Source organism: Camelus bactrianus, chromosome 15 (assembly GCF_048773025.1).
Source record: "Camelus bactrianus isolate YW-2024 breed Bactrian camel chromosome 15, ASM4877302v1, whole genome shotgun sequence".
NCBI lineage: Eukaryota > Metazoa > Chordata > Mammalia > Artiodactyla > Camelidae > Camelus > Camelus bactrianus.
In genome coordinates this window covers 18,938,704-18,953,892 of record NC_133553.1, presented here as the reverse complement: position 1 = coordinate 18,953,892, position 15,189 = coordinate 18,938,704, and the positions used below count along the sequence as shown (strand labels likewise).

At 43.6% G+C, this 15,189-nt stretch overlaps 2 protein-coding genes across 6 annotated transcripts in view; one reads left to right on the top strand and one right to left on the bottom strand.

Annotated features, from left to right (window-relative positions):
- The first annotated feature begins 2 nt into the window (after positions 1 to 2).
- On the top strand, positions 3 to 12,050 carry ITGB1BP1 (integrin subunit beta 1 binding protein 1). 2 transcript variants are annotated; one of them, XM_074341640.1, is made up of 8 exons: positions 3 to 153; positions 3,239 to 3,430; positions 4,445 to 4,548; positions 7,118 to 7,196; positions 8,585 to 8,721; positions 10,523 to 10,615; positions 11,166 to 11,336; positions 11,791 to 12,050. In XM_074341640.1, the coding sequence occupies exons 3-8, from the start codon at positions 4,477 to 4,479 to the stop codon at positions 11,860 to 11,862; spliced, it is 624 nt and encodes a 207-aa protein (XP_074197741.1). In that variant the 5' UTR covers positions 3 to 153; positions 3,239 to 3,430; positions 4,445 to 4,476; the 3' UTR covers positions 11,863 to 12,050. The 2 variants fall into 2 exon arrangements, with proteins under 2 accessions (XP_074197741.1, XP_074197742.1); XM_074341641.1 differs by having other exon boundaries at positions 4 to 153; positions 11,166 to 11,315.
- Positions 12,051 to 12,639: 589 nt separating this feature from the next.
- Positions 12,640 to 15,189, bottom strand: part of ASAP2 (ArfGAP with SH3 domain, ankyrin repeat and PH domain 2) — a 148,608-nt gene continuing 146,058 nt past the window's right edge. For all 4 annotated transcript variants that reach the window (XM_074341634.1, XM_074341632.1, XM_074341631.1 and 1 more), the window contains one exon: positions 12,640 to 15,092. In XM_074341634.1, coding sequence (XP_074197735.1) covers positions 15,018 to 15,092 — 75 coding nt within the window. In that variant the 3' untranslated portion in view covers positions 12,640 to 15,017. The remainder of the gene's footprint in view (positions 15,093 to 15,189) is intronic.

Here is a 15,189-nt window from a genome sequence, read left to right as displayed (position 1 = left end):
AGGACTGCGCCTGCGCGAGGCTTCGGAGGCGGGGCCCGGAGGGCTGGGCCACGGGGGCGGAAAAGCTGGCGCTGGAATTAGAACGGGAGTGGCCGTTGCGGCTCTGGCTGCCGGGGCTGTGGGTGTCTGACCCCGACCCGAGGCGGCTGTGAGGTGAGACCCCAGCCCTCGCCGCGCCCTGCCTGGACCTGGCCGGGAACCGGGACCCCGAGGGCGGCGCCGGCGGGGAGCCCCGCGGTGGAGCGGATGGGTGGGGCCGCGCAATCTCCGCCGGGACCCGCCTTCCCTGGGTGGGGGACCCAGGCCCCGAGGCGGCGCGGGCGGGCAGCGGGAGCGAAGGAGCGGGCCTGGGCCTGCGGGAGGAGGCAGTGCCCCAGTGCCCAGTCCCTGTCTGGGGAGGGACTGCAGCTCCGATGAGAACCGATGCGGTGTGTGGATGGGTTCCTTCGGAAGGGTGACGGAGTGGGGAGCATCCGCGGGGCTGCTCCCCGTGTCAGGCTCTGATTCGAGGAGCGGTGACGAGCGCCCACTCTTTGTGCGGGCTCCTGTTGGTTTCCCCATCCCTTGGGGCTTCACCCTCTTCCCCCGCTGCACAGGGTGGGCGGGATTGTGTCTGTTTTGTTTACTGTCATCAGGCGCACTAGCACGTGGCGAGCGCTCCGCAACAGCGAAGAATACCAGGGGACCACCCTGGGGTGTAGGGAGAGCTTTGGAGCCAGCTCGACCAAGTTCCAAACTTTGCCCCACCCACTCTTAGCCTGGTGACCTTTCGCAAGCGGCTTAATAAACTTTGAGCTTTGGCTGCTTCATTTGAAAGGGCTGTAATACTGCAGCCTTGCTGGTCAGTAGACAGGGTCAGAGGTACATATGGCACCTAGTACTGGGCGGCACACGGTAGGCGCTCACTATGTGGGAGTTGTCATCTGGGTGTTATCTCACAAGAAAGTTCTCCAGTTCATTAAGCATGTCCTCTGCCAGGCTGTGGCAGGCGTTGAGTATACAGAGCTGAGTGACCTAGCCGCCACCCCCCCACCCCCCTCCACCCCCCCGCCGCCGCCTTTGAGGAGTTCAGGTTCAGAGTGAGATAGTTAAAAGCAGGCAGTAGCAGACTCATGCTAAGATGAGGGTATAAACTCAAGCTGTGAAAGACATCCCTTAGCCCAGCCTGGAGATCCAAGAGAGGCTTCCAAAAGATGCAGCCATAACTGAGTCTTGAAAGGTGGCTGTCGTTAGACTGAGTGAATAGTGGGTGGAAGGGCACTCCAGGCAGCGGGACTGGCGGGAGCACAGCGTGGAAACACGGAGCGCCATGCACGCTGACAACCGCAAGCAGTTTTGCGTTAAGTGTGAAGCTGGTAGTGGAAGATGAGACTGGAGAGGTAGATAGGGCCGGGTTATGGAGGACCTTGCATGTCCCGGCAAAGAGCTTTGACTTCAGTCTCTAGCTTTGGGATCCAGCGAAAGAGTTTAAGCAGGTTAGTGGCATCTGACTTGAGTTTTAAAGAAATCATTTTGGATAGAGCTTGGTGATAGATTTGAAGTGGCAGAGTCTGGCTGGGACAACGGCTCACATCTGTGAAATATCTCCTGGGGGCTTATAAATTTCCTTAAATTTTGCATTCCAAACTATGTGTTTTTATGGGTTAAGGGTACATTGCTTTCATCAGATAATGAGAAAGTATTTATATGTAGCAGTAGTCTGTGATGATAAGGGGTCACTTCGGGTGGTGTATTCAGTGAATCTTGGGCTTGATTGGATGTGGGGGCTGGAGGACAGAGAGGAGTCCCTGATTTCCCCGTTTCATCCAGAAACAATGTAATTTCCTGAAAGGGAGAGGAGCCGGGAGAAGCTGGTATGGAGGGGAAGATGATGGGTTCTGCTTTAGACATTTTTGCGTTTGATGAATATGTGGAACATCCAAATGACAGTATCTTTGGCCTCATTTTTATGTATGAATAATTTAGAGAGAAGAATGATGTACTTAATTAAGAACATGCATCAACAAAGTAGCAGATAACAAAGCTTTAATAAATGCTTTTCCCTTAAGCTCCTAGTTTGATGATGAAAAGAGAGTCTTGAGTTGCAAAGGGCCTTATAATATACTATAGTGATTTTCAAATCATTCTAGTATTCTAGGGATTTGAAGAGATGCTTCAGGATTTCATAACAGTAGTATCAAATTTTAAAAAATCATATTTAAAATTGTTATATAAGTAGCATTTATATATACTTAAAATATAATGTGTTTATATAGACTATACACCAACATTTTAACCCATCAGAGACTGCTAACATGGTACTTTATTCTGCTAGGTTAACCCAGTTTTGTGCAGACCTTGGATTAAGGCTCTCTTGCCTTTTCTTTCTAACTGAAAAGTTTGCTGTAATGACAAGGCCGTCGTTCGCAACAAATTATCCACAGTAGCCTTCCAAGTATTCTCTCTCTTTCTCCTCTTGTCCTATGCCCTACCTAGCAGGCAGTCATCTTTCTAAAACAAATCTGATCACATCATTTGACTGCTTTTTAAAATCCTCTTGAGTCTTCCTGTGAAACCCAAAATAAACCCCCAACTTTTGCCGTGGCCTGCCAGCCCTGTGATCTTTTTCATCTGTCATCCTGCCTTAGTTGAGTTGGCCTCTCACTGGTCCCTATGTCAGACGTGATTCCTCAGGACCTTTGCACTTGCTTTGCCCTCCACTCATACTGCTTCTCCTCCACGTTCATGGCTGCTCCCACGTTGCTCAGGGCTCAACTCTCACTTCCTCAGAACATCTTTTTCTATCTGAAATAGTCACCCCTTCCTTTAATCGCTCTCGATCTTCTTATCTTGCTTTAGTTCCTCTCATAGACATTACTGTTTCCTAATAATGGGTTTTATATTTGGTTTGCTTGTTGGTCCGTCTCTTCCCCCTAAAAATGAGCTCCCTGATATCTGAGGCCTATCTTACTCGCTGATGTGTCCCCAGCAACTGGTGGATGCTCATCGGCAACTCAGGAGTGAATGAATCAATCAGATATTCTTGCTGCTCCACAAGTTAAGCAAAAATACAGAAATAAATTGGATAATGGGGCTGATTAAAAAGCTTGGGCCCAGGAGTCAGTCTTGGGTAAGTGGCCTAAAGTCAGACGCTGGTGAGTGGACTTAAGAGCAGGGTCTCCAGATTCAGTGGGAGAAGCTTCATTGAACAGTTACTGAGCACCCTGTGACTTATTCTTTCTTCTTTCTCCTTCACCAGGTACATTGTTTTTCTGACAAGAACTGACCATGTCAGAATGAAAGGAAGCTATCTGTGTAGACTGCTATCTGTGGAACCTTCGAAAACAATAAAATCATCTTCGATTCTGTAGTAAGCTCCCTTATTCCCTCTGTAGGATCCAATTTTTAGTGAACATCTATTAGGTTATCTACTCATAAACCCTCCTGAAAGGTGAGTAACAGTTCCCTCGTCTATCAACTGCAGGTTCTAAGCTACCTTCTGTACATCCCTTGAGGGTGGGGCCCAGAGCCCCAGCAGGGTGTGTGGCACACACGACCCTCAGGAAACACCTGGGACGGATGAATGTGTCACCAGGTTGCTGTGAGGATAAAGTGAGACAGTGTACTTGAAAGTACTGGAACTCGGAAACATGACGCTGGCTAGTTAGCAATTTTCCAAGTATAATCTATGTGCCCCTATGAAAAGGGCCAGGATAAATCATTCATTTAAAAAAAAAGAATATGAAAACGAATATATGTATGTATATGCATGACTGGGACATTGTGCTGTGCACCAGAAATCGACACGTTATAACTGACGGTACTTCAATTAAAAAAAATAAAAATTAAAGAAAGATATATATAAGACAGACTCTGGGCAACTTAAGGTCACCTCCTGCCCTGGCCTTACGGGAACCAGGAGGTGAGAGCCAGCACCTGGCGATGTTCTTCTGTCAGCTTTTACCTAAAGATAACTTGAGACTTCAGGAAAAATGCCCATTTCCGAGAGGTACCGATTCCTTCTGTTCTCAGCCAGCTGTTTACAGACCGTGTACTGGAGACAGTAACCGAATCTCAGTATCTTGGTTGGTAAACTAATTATGTCACGTGTTTTACTAATGTCTTGAATTGACTAAAGAGAAGTAAGGCACTTGAATATTTTGAGAATTAGATCACATATGTCTGTTAATTCTGAACAGGGCTTTTCACACTTCCTTATATGAGAAGAAGGCTTCTGCCTTTTTGGTTCATCGGGGTAGACTTTTGTGATTCAAAAAGAGAAAAAGGATGAAAAAGAACAGTGTCTAAATTTTGTGGTCAACGGAAAATATTTAGTTTTAAGTAAAAGGAACATGCCGTGGAACTGGAAGGAATTGCTGGGCTTTATTTATTTTTGTTCCTATTATGCGTAAAATTATTTAAAGTTGCTTTTCTTAATCTATCTAAACAACGTTTGTGTTTCCAGGGCAGCGCCTGTGGACCAAGCTATGGTGGAAGATGTTCCGGAAAGGCAAAAAGCGCCACAGCAGCAGCAGCTCCCAGAGTAGTGAGATCAGTACTAAGAGCAAGGTAGGGGCAGGGGACTCGGGGACAGAACCGCAAAGCGGCGGGAATTCTGTTCTTTCTGACACCGCAGAAGGGGGACTACGCACAGCAGGCCTGCTGGTAGTCTTCAAACCGGATGTTCATAACATTCGTTTTCTTGCACTCGAGACACATTCTGTGCTTGATTTAATTTTGTTTTGGTAGATTTTCTTAAATTCTTAAATCCGCCAACCTAGGTGGGACAGGCCCTTTGAATGGTCTCACTGAAAAACTGATTTTTAAAAATTTTGTACTTGATAGAAATTGCAGGCAGTTAAGGAGCTGGATCTCTTGACTTTTCGGGTCGTGATGCGTGTGTGCGTAACTATAGTTCTGTTTACGAAACGGAGTCAGTTGGCTAGTGAGGCAACGCCGTGACTGGAAGCCTAGTGGAGTCGAGTGTTTGAGTGTGCGGGGCCCTCAGATTCCTGAGTCCTGGTCCACTGGACTGAGCCTCCTGGTGCCCACATCTTTACTATAAGAGCCTTTTTATCATCCTGCACCCTCGTGAGCTCTCACTTTTGAAAGACGTGTGTGCTTAGTGCCAGGACTTGGTGAGGCAGGAGGAGGGCCTGTGGCCCGGTGCACGGAGGGGGTGCCCCCCTCCAGAGACCCTCTCTCTGGCCCGGGGGCAGCACACTGAGTGATGACAGCCCCACTCAGTGCAGGAAGGGCACAAGACTGCCACTCGGGACTTCCAGCAAGAGCAGCATGTGGTCACTGAGCTGTCAGCACCGAGCCAAAAGCACAGAAACCTGACAGTGGAGGAATCCTGTGCAGGCTTGCAATGGGGAAATGAACAGTCTTCTTTAAGGTTTTTGAACTCCTGAAGCTAGTCAGGGAGTTACCTTAAGTGTGAGGACCTCAGCCAGGGAATCAGTGGCCAGGCCCAGCTTCCTGTTTTCTAGATCAAAAAATGGATAAAGGGAGATTTATTGACTTGCTGCTCACAGAGCAGAACCAGAGCTCATATTCTGATTCCTGAAGGACCTTGCTGACTCAGGCAGGTGCGGGACCGGGCTGGAGTGTGGCAGGAGGGGTCACGTGTCTTACCCCGAAGGTGATGGTGAGCCCTGAGGGGCTTCTCAGCAGACCTGTGACTGTTAGGTCTGTGTTCTAGGATGACGTAAGCTTTTGCTGTTGTAATTCTGAACCCGGGGGAAATAGGCCAGTTTCTGCCTTCCTGCTTTCCTTGTTCAGAGGGTCACTGGGTTCTGGCGTTTTCCTCTGCAGGGGGTAGTTTGAAGCACAAAAAGCACTCTGTTACTCGCTTCCCAGAAGCCAGCCTGAATTTGTAACAGCTTCTTAATTCCAACTCCTTTCTCTCACCCATTGAATATTTAGGTCTTTTCCAATTTCTCAGTACCATACAGATATGATGCTGAACATTCTGTGTGTACAGCTCTGCTTTTATTTTAGATTAGATTCCGAGAAGTGTAATTATTAAAAAAAGAAAGAAGTAATATTTAAGACTTGATTCATTTTTACATTCACCTTGATTCACTTCTTAAATGTTTAAAAAATTTCAGTGTACTTTTAAAATTTAATTTTGATTTGAAGTGTAAATGAGTGACTAACTTTTTTAATCAGAAGTTTCCAGTGTTATTTCTAAAAAATTAAGCACATTGAGAGAGTGATGCTGTAGAACAGACTACACTAACGTGTGATTCTTTGAATTTTGCTCGACAGTTTTGTTAGTTTTCCTTTGTAATTCACACTGACAGTTGCACTCTGGCCCGCCCTCGGCCTGTGTTACCTGTTGTGGGCCAGGTAGTCGTTGGAGTCATTGCAGGGGTTCTGGATGGGAATTCGGGGACCTCGGCTAGAGATCTGGGCTGTTTCCTAGATGTAACCTTGGGTCAGTCACCTCGCCTCACTGCGACTCTTTGCTCATTCACTAAACAGGGTAATCCTCTCTGCCCACTTTCTGCATAGGGTTCGTTTTGGCTTCTGTGGAGATAACATGAAAGCAAGGTGTAGATTTTCACATACGGTATAAATAACAGGTACCTTATAAGGAGATAGAGGTAGTGTTTTCGATTTAGACTCAGAGCGCCGACTCTGCCTGTATCTGCCTGTATCTGATACAGTGCTGTGAAAAGCAGCTGGGATTCTTTTTTTTTTTTTTTTTTTTTTTGAAGTTTGCTATGGAATTTGTCTTTAGAAAAATCCATCACAGTCTATCTGCTTGAATAACTGACCTGACTTTATATGTGTTGATTCAGCTGTAAGAAATGAGTAATTTGAATGGTAAAGAAGATAGTGCTTCTAATTACGTTTAAAAACGTTATGTTTTAAATTTGGCAGTTTGGAGATTTGCAGATGTTAACCACTATATATAAAAACAGATTAAAAAAAACAAGTTTCTTCCGTATAGCACAGGGAACTATATTCAATATCTTGTAGTAACTTTTAATGAAAAAGAATATGAAGACGAATATACGCGTATACATGTGTGACCGGGGCATTGTGCTGTACACCAGAAATCGACACGTTGTAACTGACTGTACTTAAATAAAAATTTTTTTTTAATGTTATGTTTGTTATTTCTCAGTCTGTAGATTCCAGCCTTGGGGGCCTTTCACGGTCCAGCACCGTCGCAAGCCTCGATACGGATTCTACCAAGAGTTCAGGTATGGAGACTGCTTAGATCATTTATTGTCTTGTTAACTGATGTTCTTACGATTTACCAGGGCAGCACAAGGGCTTCTTGCGTATTGGGGGTTTTCTTTCTTAGCTCTGCCATTTTTGCAAGAGTTTAGAAATGGCCACGATCTGGTGGAACGGGGGTTGGGAGTGCAGAAGGATTGGTGAAAACCATGGCCTTGCAGCAAACTGCTCATAATGGTCCTAGAGCAAAAGTGTGTGGAAATTTAGGAGTGTCAAAATGGCTTTGTCAGAAATGGACTGGCAGAGTGAATTATACTGGAATGAATATTGTTTGTGGGGTGTGGGACAGTGTCTTGCTGATTACAGAGATCAAGGAGCCCTCTGCTCAGAGATCTGCCAGCTCATTAACGTCAGGAGCACACGGTGAAGGGGAGTGTCTGTCACAGACCCTCGGAAACATTTATGCAGCCACTTGAAGTGAGCAGCCCTTCTGAAGTCAGAAGGTGGCTCCTGACCCACCTGTTAGCTGACGTCTAGTTGGAAACCTACTGCATTCATTTTCTTGTATAAAATCCTGGCACTTTTCCTCGTAGACATAGAATACAGACTTGTGGTTGCCAAGGGGGTGGGGGGTGGGTAGAGATAGACTGGAATTTCCTTTTGGGATCATGGACTACTCGGTCTGTAAAAGTGGTGGGAAGCAAGCAGGAGAGAAAAGCTTAAGATGCAGAAGGGAATTTCGCAGCATAAGGTCTATTATCTGTAATTCCGGATGCCTTTAAAGTATTAAAAATGTTGGCATCTTTTTATTACATGAACATAATCTAGCAGTAACCATGCAGTATTTCCTTACTACCGATGATAGATATTGTAAAGCCATCTGGAATTTATGGCGTACATAGTTCTCCACTTGTCACCATCTGTTATGTAAGGGACTTCCTGTCTGGCATTATTCCATCTACGTTAAAAGAAAAAAAATAAAAGTCTGGTCTTTTCTGACTGAATCGGGGAGGTATATCAGGTTTCCTGAATCAGGAAAGAGTTAAAAGTTCACATGATAAAGAGGGAAAAGAAACAAAAATAATTAAATGTCATATGCATTTATAAGGGTCATTATCTCTTTGACGTTTTATTTTTCTCCTTTGTTTTGAAGTGAAGGCTGTTAATACTTCATTTATTCCTACTGAGGTTTTTATACATTTAGTGTATTGTGAATCACTGAGGAAAAGTTTAGTGAAGTTTTAAGTTCTCTCTCGTTATATCAGAAAGTTTGCATTTACAAATTTTTTATTCTTATTAAAGCTTAAGTTCTGATGACACAGTCTGTTTCCTGTTGGGAAGGGGTTGAGGACACCCCACAATGCAGCTGTTTCTTTCGAAGTCTTACTTGCCGTTTTTCTTCCCCCTCTAGGGCAAAGCAACAGTAATTCAGACACCTGTGCAGAATTTCGAATAAAATATGTTGGTGCCATCGAGAAACTGAAACTCTCTGAGGGAAAAAGTCTCGAAGGGCCACTAGACCTGATAAATTACATAGATGTTGCTCAGGTAAAAAAAAAAAAAAAAAAAAAGTTTAATTTTAAAAGATTCTGGCATGCACCTGTGGCTTTGGAGAAAGACACTGCTCTTCCAGGTCTTTTCGCTGTCTTCTGAAGCCGAGCTCTTACTGCTGGTAAAATCTCACTGAGCGCTGTGGTCAGAGGAGGCACAAGGTGCCTTGGAGACAGAGTCACAGAAGAACAGAGACACAGGTCTTCTGTCACACAGCACTTCTAACTTTTTCTAGGGCTGACTGACCTCTTCATTTAAATGGGAAGCTGAGGGCGGGGACCAGGTACACAGCTAGGTCTGTCTTTAAAACAATTTGGCAAGTCTTACCGTATCTCCGTTGAACTAGTTTCCACTCTTTGAATAAATAACCTAACTCAGAGTGGTGTTGGCCTATCATATCTATTTATTCACACCCTGTTTCCAATGAGAATTGAGGTGAGGTGGGTTTCAAAAATATATCCTAGTCAAGAAGATAAAAAACCATCATGAAGGAAAATTAAGACAAATCAAAGGTTTATGCATAAAACATGGTAAGCTGTGTACCCTCACCAGTGTTGGAAGTGGATGAGCCAGAAGATATAACACTATGAACAGTTAGTAAATTGCTTCTCAAGTTTCTAGAAAATGGACTTGCCTGTCTTTGTGTTCGTTAACGAAGGGAAATTACTGCCATGGAAAGATTCCCTTACACAGTGTTAGTCTTAAGAATATATGGTCTCTTAAACCACGGTTGTGGGATCATTAAATAAACTGTTTCATGTCCTCGTGACCGTGAAGGAAGTCTCCTCCACGTGAGGGGGAGTCAGCCAGTCTAATCTGCCATTTAACGGAGAACTCTTGGTAGCCTGGACTAACGCCATTATCATCCCAGGGTTCAGTTCGGAGTATTAAGGCATTCCCACAACGTGCAGGCAACAACTAACCTAAGTATTGTACTGAAAGGCGGCTGATAATGCTCCCCCGCAAGGTGCGTCAGGATTATTTCCATCCTGCTAGGGACTGCTCAGTTTCTCACGTCGCTGTGGAAACGGGTCTTGTCAAAACCCCATTATTGACCGTAGCATTGCTGTTATCCCATCTTCTGATTCTTGGAATTGCTTTAACCTGCTGTGAGAATTGATTGGCAAGAGGCTACTCTTGCACACGAGGACCCAAGAATTAAGGTAGGTGCATGTAGCTCATTTACCGGAATTTCTTTGGTGTAGGCAAATGGTTCCACAAAAATTTTTACCGAATGGAACATCTACTGATTGCCAGTAATATCTTACTTATTTTAGAGAAGACAAGTTAGGCCTTGTTTCTGAATAGCTTGAAATGCTGATTTTTGAGAGCTGAGTAACCATCTGTCAGTGTTTACTTGCCTGAAGCCCTGGGGCACTGGGATAACCAGACAGCCAACACCTGAGTGGGATATAAAGTGGCTGAGAGAAGTGGTTCCTGCGGCGTGTTTCCTGATCCTTTAATGTGCTGACATTAGTATAAACTAATGTACATATTTCAGCCTGGCTAGGATCTGTGAAAAGTATGTTTGTAACTAGAGTTAACACCAAGACAAAGACCTAGAGCAATACACGCGGACTGCCTGCACCTGAGCTTTGGTCAAATCTGTGGACTATAAAAAAGGGGGGGGGGGAGATTTCTTCTGCCTCTTTGGAGAGAAATTCCTGCTGGGCTGTTGTATGTAGGCCTCACATTCTTTAAAGGGTTTGGGCTTGCAATGGCCAGATACTAAATTGACTAGTCAGAATTAAGAATATAATTTTTAACATGTATCATGTAATTTATTTTTACTTTGAAGCAAGATGGAAAGTTGCCTTTTGTTCCTCTGGAGGAAGAATTTATTATGGGAGTTTCCAAGTATGGTATAAAAGTATCCACATCAGATCAGTATGTAAGTAATTTAATTAAAGGGGAAAAAAATGTGTTTTTAGGCATTGGGGACGTCAGGCCGGGGAGGCCCCTCCTGTGGTTAGGTCTGCTCCTGTTGGCAGAGCGGTTTGTAAATATTGCTGGCAGCTGGTCTTAAGTGACCAGTTTTCTAGGGTAAATGAGTAAGAGCTTTTGCTTCAGTGTGTAGGGCCCAAGCCAACACCCCCATTGCTGGCCTGTAACGCATTTCAGTAGGACCCTGGGCCAATTCAGGGTAGTTGGCAGCTTGGAAGCTGCCACAGAGAACAGGACTCTGAGCTTAGATCATCTCATTCCGTCTTTCTAGAACTTAAGTAGGATGGTATGATCCTAAAGGCAAATTGCCCCTTAACTGAGCATACCGGAATGTCCCTTTGGGTGAAAAAACCTGTAAAACGACTTTCTGCCAGACCCAGGGACGGACATGCTCTGTCTAAAGCCTCATGATAGACTCTGCACTGTAAAATGTGCTAAGTTAGAGGGATGGAGAAACACGGAAGGAGTGCGATCTCCCTTCGCCCTGACTTTTGCAGGACGTCTTGCACAGGCACGCTCTGTATTTAATCATCCGGATGGTGTGTTACGACGACGGTCTCGGGGCAGGAAAAAGCTTACTGGCTCTGAAGACCACAGATGCAAGCAACGAGGAATACAGCCTGTGGGTTTATCAGTGCAGCAGCCTGGTGAGGCTTTCAGTTACCTTGGTTAGTCTTACTCATCAAACAGATCGGCAAAACCAGAGACCATTTAGTCTTCTGAAAGGCTGAAGAGCTGCTCTCTGCCATGCACCTGATCCCTGACAGGACATAAAGAATGAGCGTATCGGGCCCCGGGCCCACCAGCTGCCCAGACCCGCTGCGGGCTGTGAGCAGTTAGGCCAGGGGCAGCTCACGGTTCAGAGGGAAAGCGGTGTGTCCTCCACGGGCAGAGCCCTGATCTTCTGTACCTTGTTGTTCTGACTCGTGATGGTCCCTCCCAAAGGCTGCGGGTCCCCTGTTACCATGTGCAGTTCTCTGAAGGAACACGGGGCCTGGGCAGGCTTGTCCTGGACTTTCCAAAACCGGTGAAGAGCAGGTTTAGGGGAGGTGTTGGGAGGATCAAATTTAGTTCAGGAAGAGACTGATGAACTCTCTTACTTTATCTTTCCACTTAACGTAGGAACAAGCACAAGCAATCTGCAAAGTTTTATCCACTGCTTTTGACTCTGTACTGACATCTGAGAAACCGTGAAACCTGCGATCAAGGGGAAGCTGACTTCATGTGCAAGTTCAGCTGTTTTCTAAATAGTCCTGTTTTCAGTCTGCAGTGTTGAACTATTAAAGGAATATGAGTGATCCTCTGCTCTAGGTTTTCTGAAGAAAATGCAATGTATAAAATGTCAGTCATTTGTTTTTCTATTAAAATGTGTCTAACAGTGAGTTAACTCTCGATGTTACCTACCTACTGGGACTGAAAAAAAAGAAATGTCATTTGTCACTTTTAAACACAAATAAGCTTAACGGTGCACTTAGGGAGTGACGCACATTAAGAACTTTCTGAGGAAGACCAGGGCAGTCTGTTCTGCAGCACTGGCCGGCGACGTGGTCTCACTGGCTCGGAGCTCTTGCCCGGCAGAGGTCTGGCCTGGGGACCTGGGTCATGCTGTTCTGAAACTGTCACTGCCAACTCAAGACATAAAAAGTAAAATATGAAAGTGTATCATCAAGATAACATGCTAGTAAACCACAATAATTCTCTCAGGAGTTAAGAAAACCTTAAAAGATTACTGCTTATGTTAAAAGTCACAGTATTTAGATCTTATATGGAGTCAGATTTTTTTCTTTTCTATTGTAGTATATTCTATTTTTGTGTTTTAAGTTTATAAGAATAAAGTTTAGCCTTTTCCCATTTAAAAAAAAAGTCACAGTATTTAACGAATCTCATGTACAGAAGGCCAGTGTATTTTTTTAAAGGACTGTTTTTATATCCAGTGCTTTACGAAAGATTAAAAACACCAAACACACTACATCCATTTAAAAGTATTTTATTTTTTCCAGTCAAATGACTAGTTAACAAGAAGGGTAGATGTATTCAACATGCTCGAATTATAAGTCACTGCATCAGGACAATGACAGTAAGAATGGATCAGGTTACACAATATATACAGTTGCGCTGCAGCTAGGCCAGTGATCAGGTGAATGAACTGAATATCATACATCTCGACTAGCGTCACTCCAAGCTGCATGTTGTGTTATCCACCCCTCAGCGTCACACAGTAACTGTTAAGTCTGTGGACACATTTCTGAGTCGCCATCCCTTGAAGTCAGAACTGATGGAACATGGCACACACAGTGCCGGCATCCTGCAGCTAAGTCCGTGAAACGTAACTTTAAATATAAATAGGTATCTACAATGTTTTCCTTCCTCTCAGTTGCTTTTCGTTGAATTTGCACAGAGCAAATAACTAAGAAAGGATATTAGCAGGGAAGTTAATATAATCTCTCCTCTGACGAGTAATATTTATTAATTACTGCACAATAGCACCACAAACTGTAGACTGGAAAAGTATTTCCTAGATATTTATGTACCAGTGAACCTGACAGATTCATTTGGGACTGGTGTTCAAATGTTGATATAAATCAACTTTAATTCCTTATTTAAGCTGGCACCAAGTAGTCCAAAGGCTGATTGTAAGGTACAGAGTGGAGGACTGTGTTAAAATACACATAGGAAGTGCACTGTGCAAAATACATCTGTTTACTTTCTTAAATCTATGAGAGAATTAACTAAATGAAAGGTTCAAAACAGAAATTAACAATCAGTGAAAACAGATGTAGTGCTTTTAAAAAAGACTTTAATTACAGATCTAACAGATTTTTACCCGAAACTTTGAAAGGCAAAAAACGCAGTTGCCATACGACATCATAAAACATTCCAGTTTGTTGTCTTCCTTTATAATAATAATAAAAAAATACAATGCAAAATTAAAAAAAAAAAAAAAGCTCTACACTTGCAAGAGTCTTGCGTAATAAAGACAGGCTGCTTCAATCAAAGGTACCATCGTAACAAATGCAATAAAAGCATCGTTGCCTTGCTTTCCAAGCCTCTTAAATTTACTCTTTTTCTTTTGGTAAAAACCTAAGTAGGCGTTACATGCCTACTTATTCTCAGAGTGCCAAAACTGCCGATATTCCTACTACGAACCTTATGCTCACAATTACTAAACAGGTATGATAGTCAAGTTCATTAAACTAATGAATTTTGATTTTAGCATATACAACCTAATCCCCCCACCCCCAGTAGCTTCAGTTCAGAATGGTATGATGGACTTCAATAGTTAAACTGGGACGTCTGGGAGTATTTTATTACCTGGGACCTACAGATTTCTGATATGCTCTTGATTACAAACAAATGGACAGATTAAATTTCAAGACAGTGTAACTACCATTCCTGTTGGTATATTATATAAATACAAGACACTAAATTGAGTAAACATTCTCTTGAGCTAGAAGGGAAGGCAGTGGTACACTCAGTAGGAAACAGCAAGTAGGTGGTAATACGGGGTGAGGTGGGGCGGGGGTCTGCGCCACGGTACTCTGTGTGACGGGGGAAGATCAAGAAGGCAAATTCCAAAACATCTAAAGCATATCAACTAGTTTAAAGAACTGTTTTGCAATCCATCATCCTTAGTTTTTCACCAGATTCAGGAAGTTTGGTTCCATCATCTAGAGCTGAGTTAACTGCTATGACATGGGCTGTAACAAACCATCCGTAGTCAGGCTGAGCAGGATTGTTCACGGCGGTTACACACATGCAGAACACAATGAAAGCTGCCGCCTCGCACATTAGGGCTGGAAAGTACAATGCTTACGGAGAAACTTCCAAGTTGCTTTAAATAAACACTGGGTGGATTTCTTCAAAAGAAATCTTGGAAGGTATCTTTTTAGAAAAAGTCTTTAAAGGTGAACCGAAGCATTTTGTCTAGAAAGTCCAGGCTGGCTGTGGACTTCTAAAGCGACAGGCTTCCTCTAAAGAGTAACTGTGCTAAAGGTCACTGACTTCAGGAAGAGTGCAAATTTCTTCCCAACACTCAAAACATTTTTAGGTTCGGCTAATTCTGTAGATTCAAGGATCTTGATTATGTAGTTAAAACAACTTTTCAGTTCACCTTGTAGGAAATTCCGTTTTTCCTAATAAAAGTATAGCAATGTTTCATGAAAAACACAAATTATAAAAACAATTCATTGATATATATAAATTGCCTTTGAGTTTTTAAAACAGAACAGTGGCATTAGAGAAAGTGGGCTACCGTACAATTCATGGAACTGGTTATCTGGCAAGAGTTTTGGTACCAATAACGAAACAGGACATGACTTTTAAAAGAAGTGTTTTTGTTCAGTAGCAATTTAGTCAGCAATAAAGTGCACAAATGACACGGGAAATGCTCCTTTGCGACCAGGATCTCCATCAATGTGACCAATCTGAAATGAATAAAAGTTTAGGTTGTTATAAAAATTCCAAATGTTGGAAACTCTGAAGGGTACTATAGCATTTGGAGAAAAAAAAGAAAAGATCTCT

Excerpts from the sequence above, each read along its gene's own strand:
- ITGB1BP1 (XM_074341640.1), top strand. The coding sequence starts at position 4,477 with ATGTTCCGGAAAGGCAAAAAGCGCCACAGCAGCAGCAGCTCCCAGAGT. Across the intron at positions 7,197-8,584 it reads GGATTCTACCAAGAGTTCAG|GGCAAAGCAACAGTAATTCA; the intron begins GTATGGAGACTG and ends TTCCCCCTCTAG. Across the intron at positions 11,337-11,790 it reads TGAGGCTTTCAGTTACCTTG|GAACAAGCACAAGCAATCTG; the intron begins GTTAGTCTTACT and ends CACTTAACGTAG.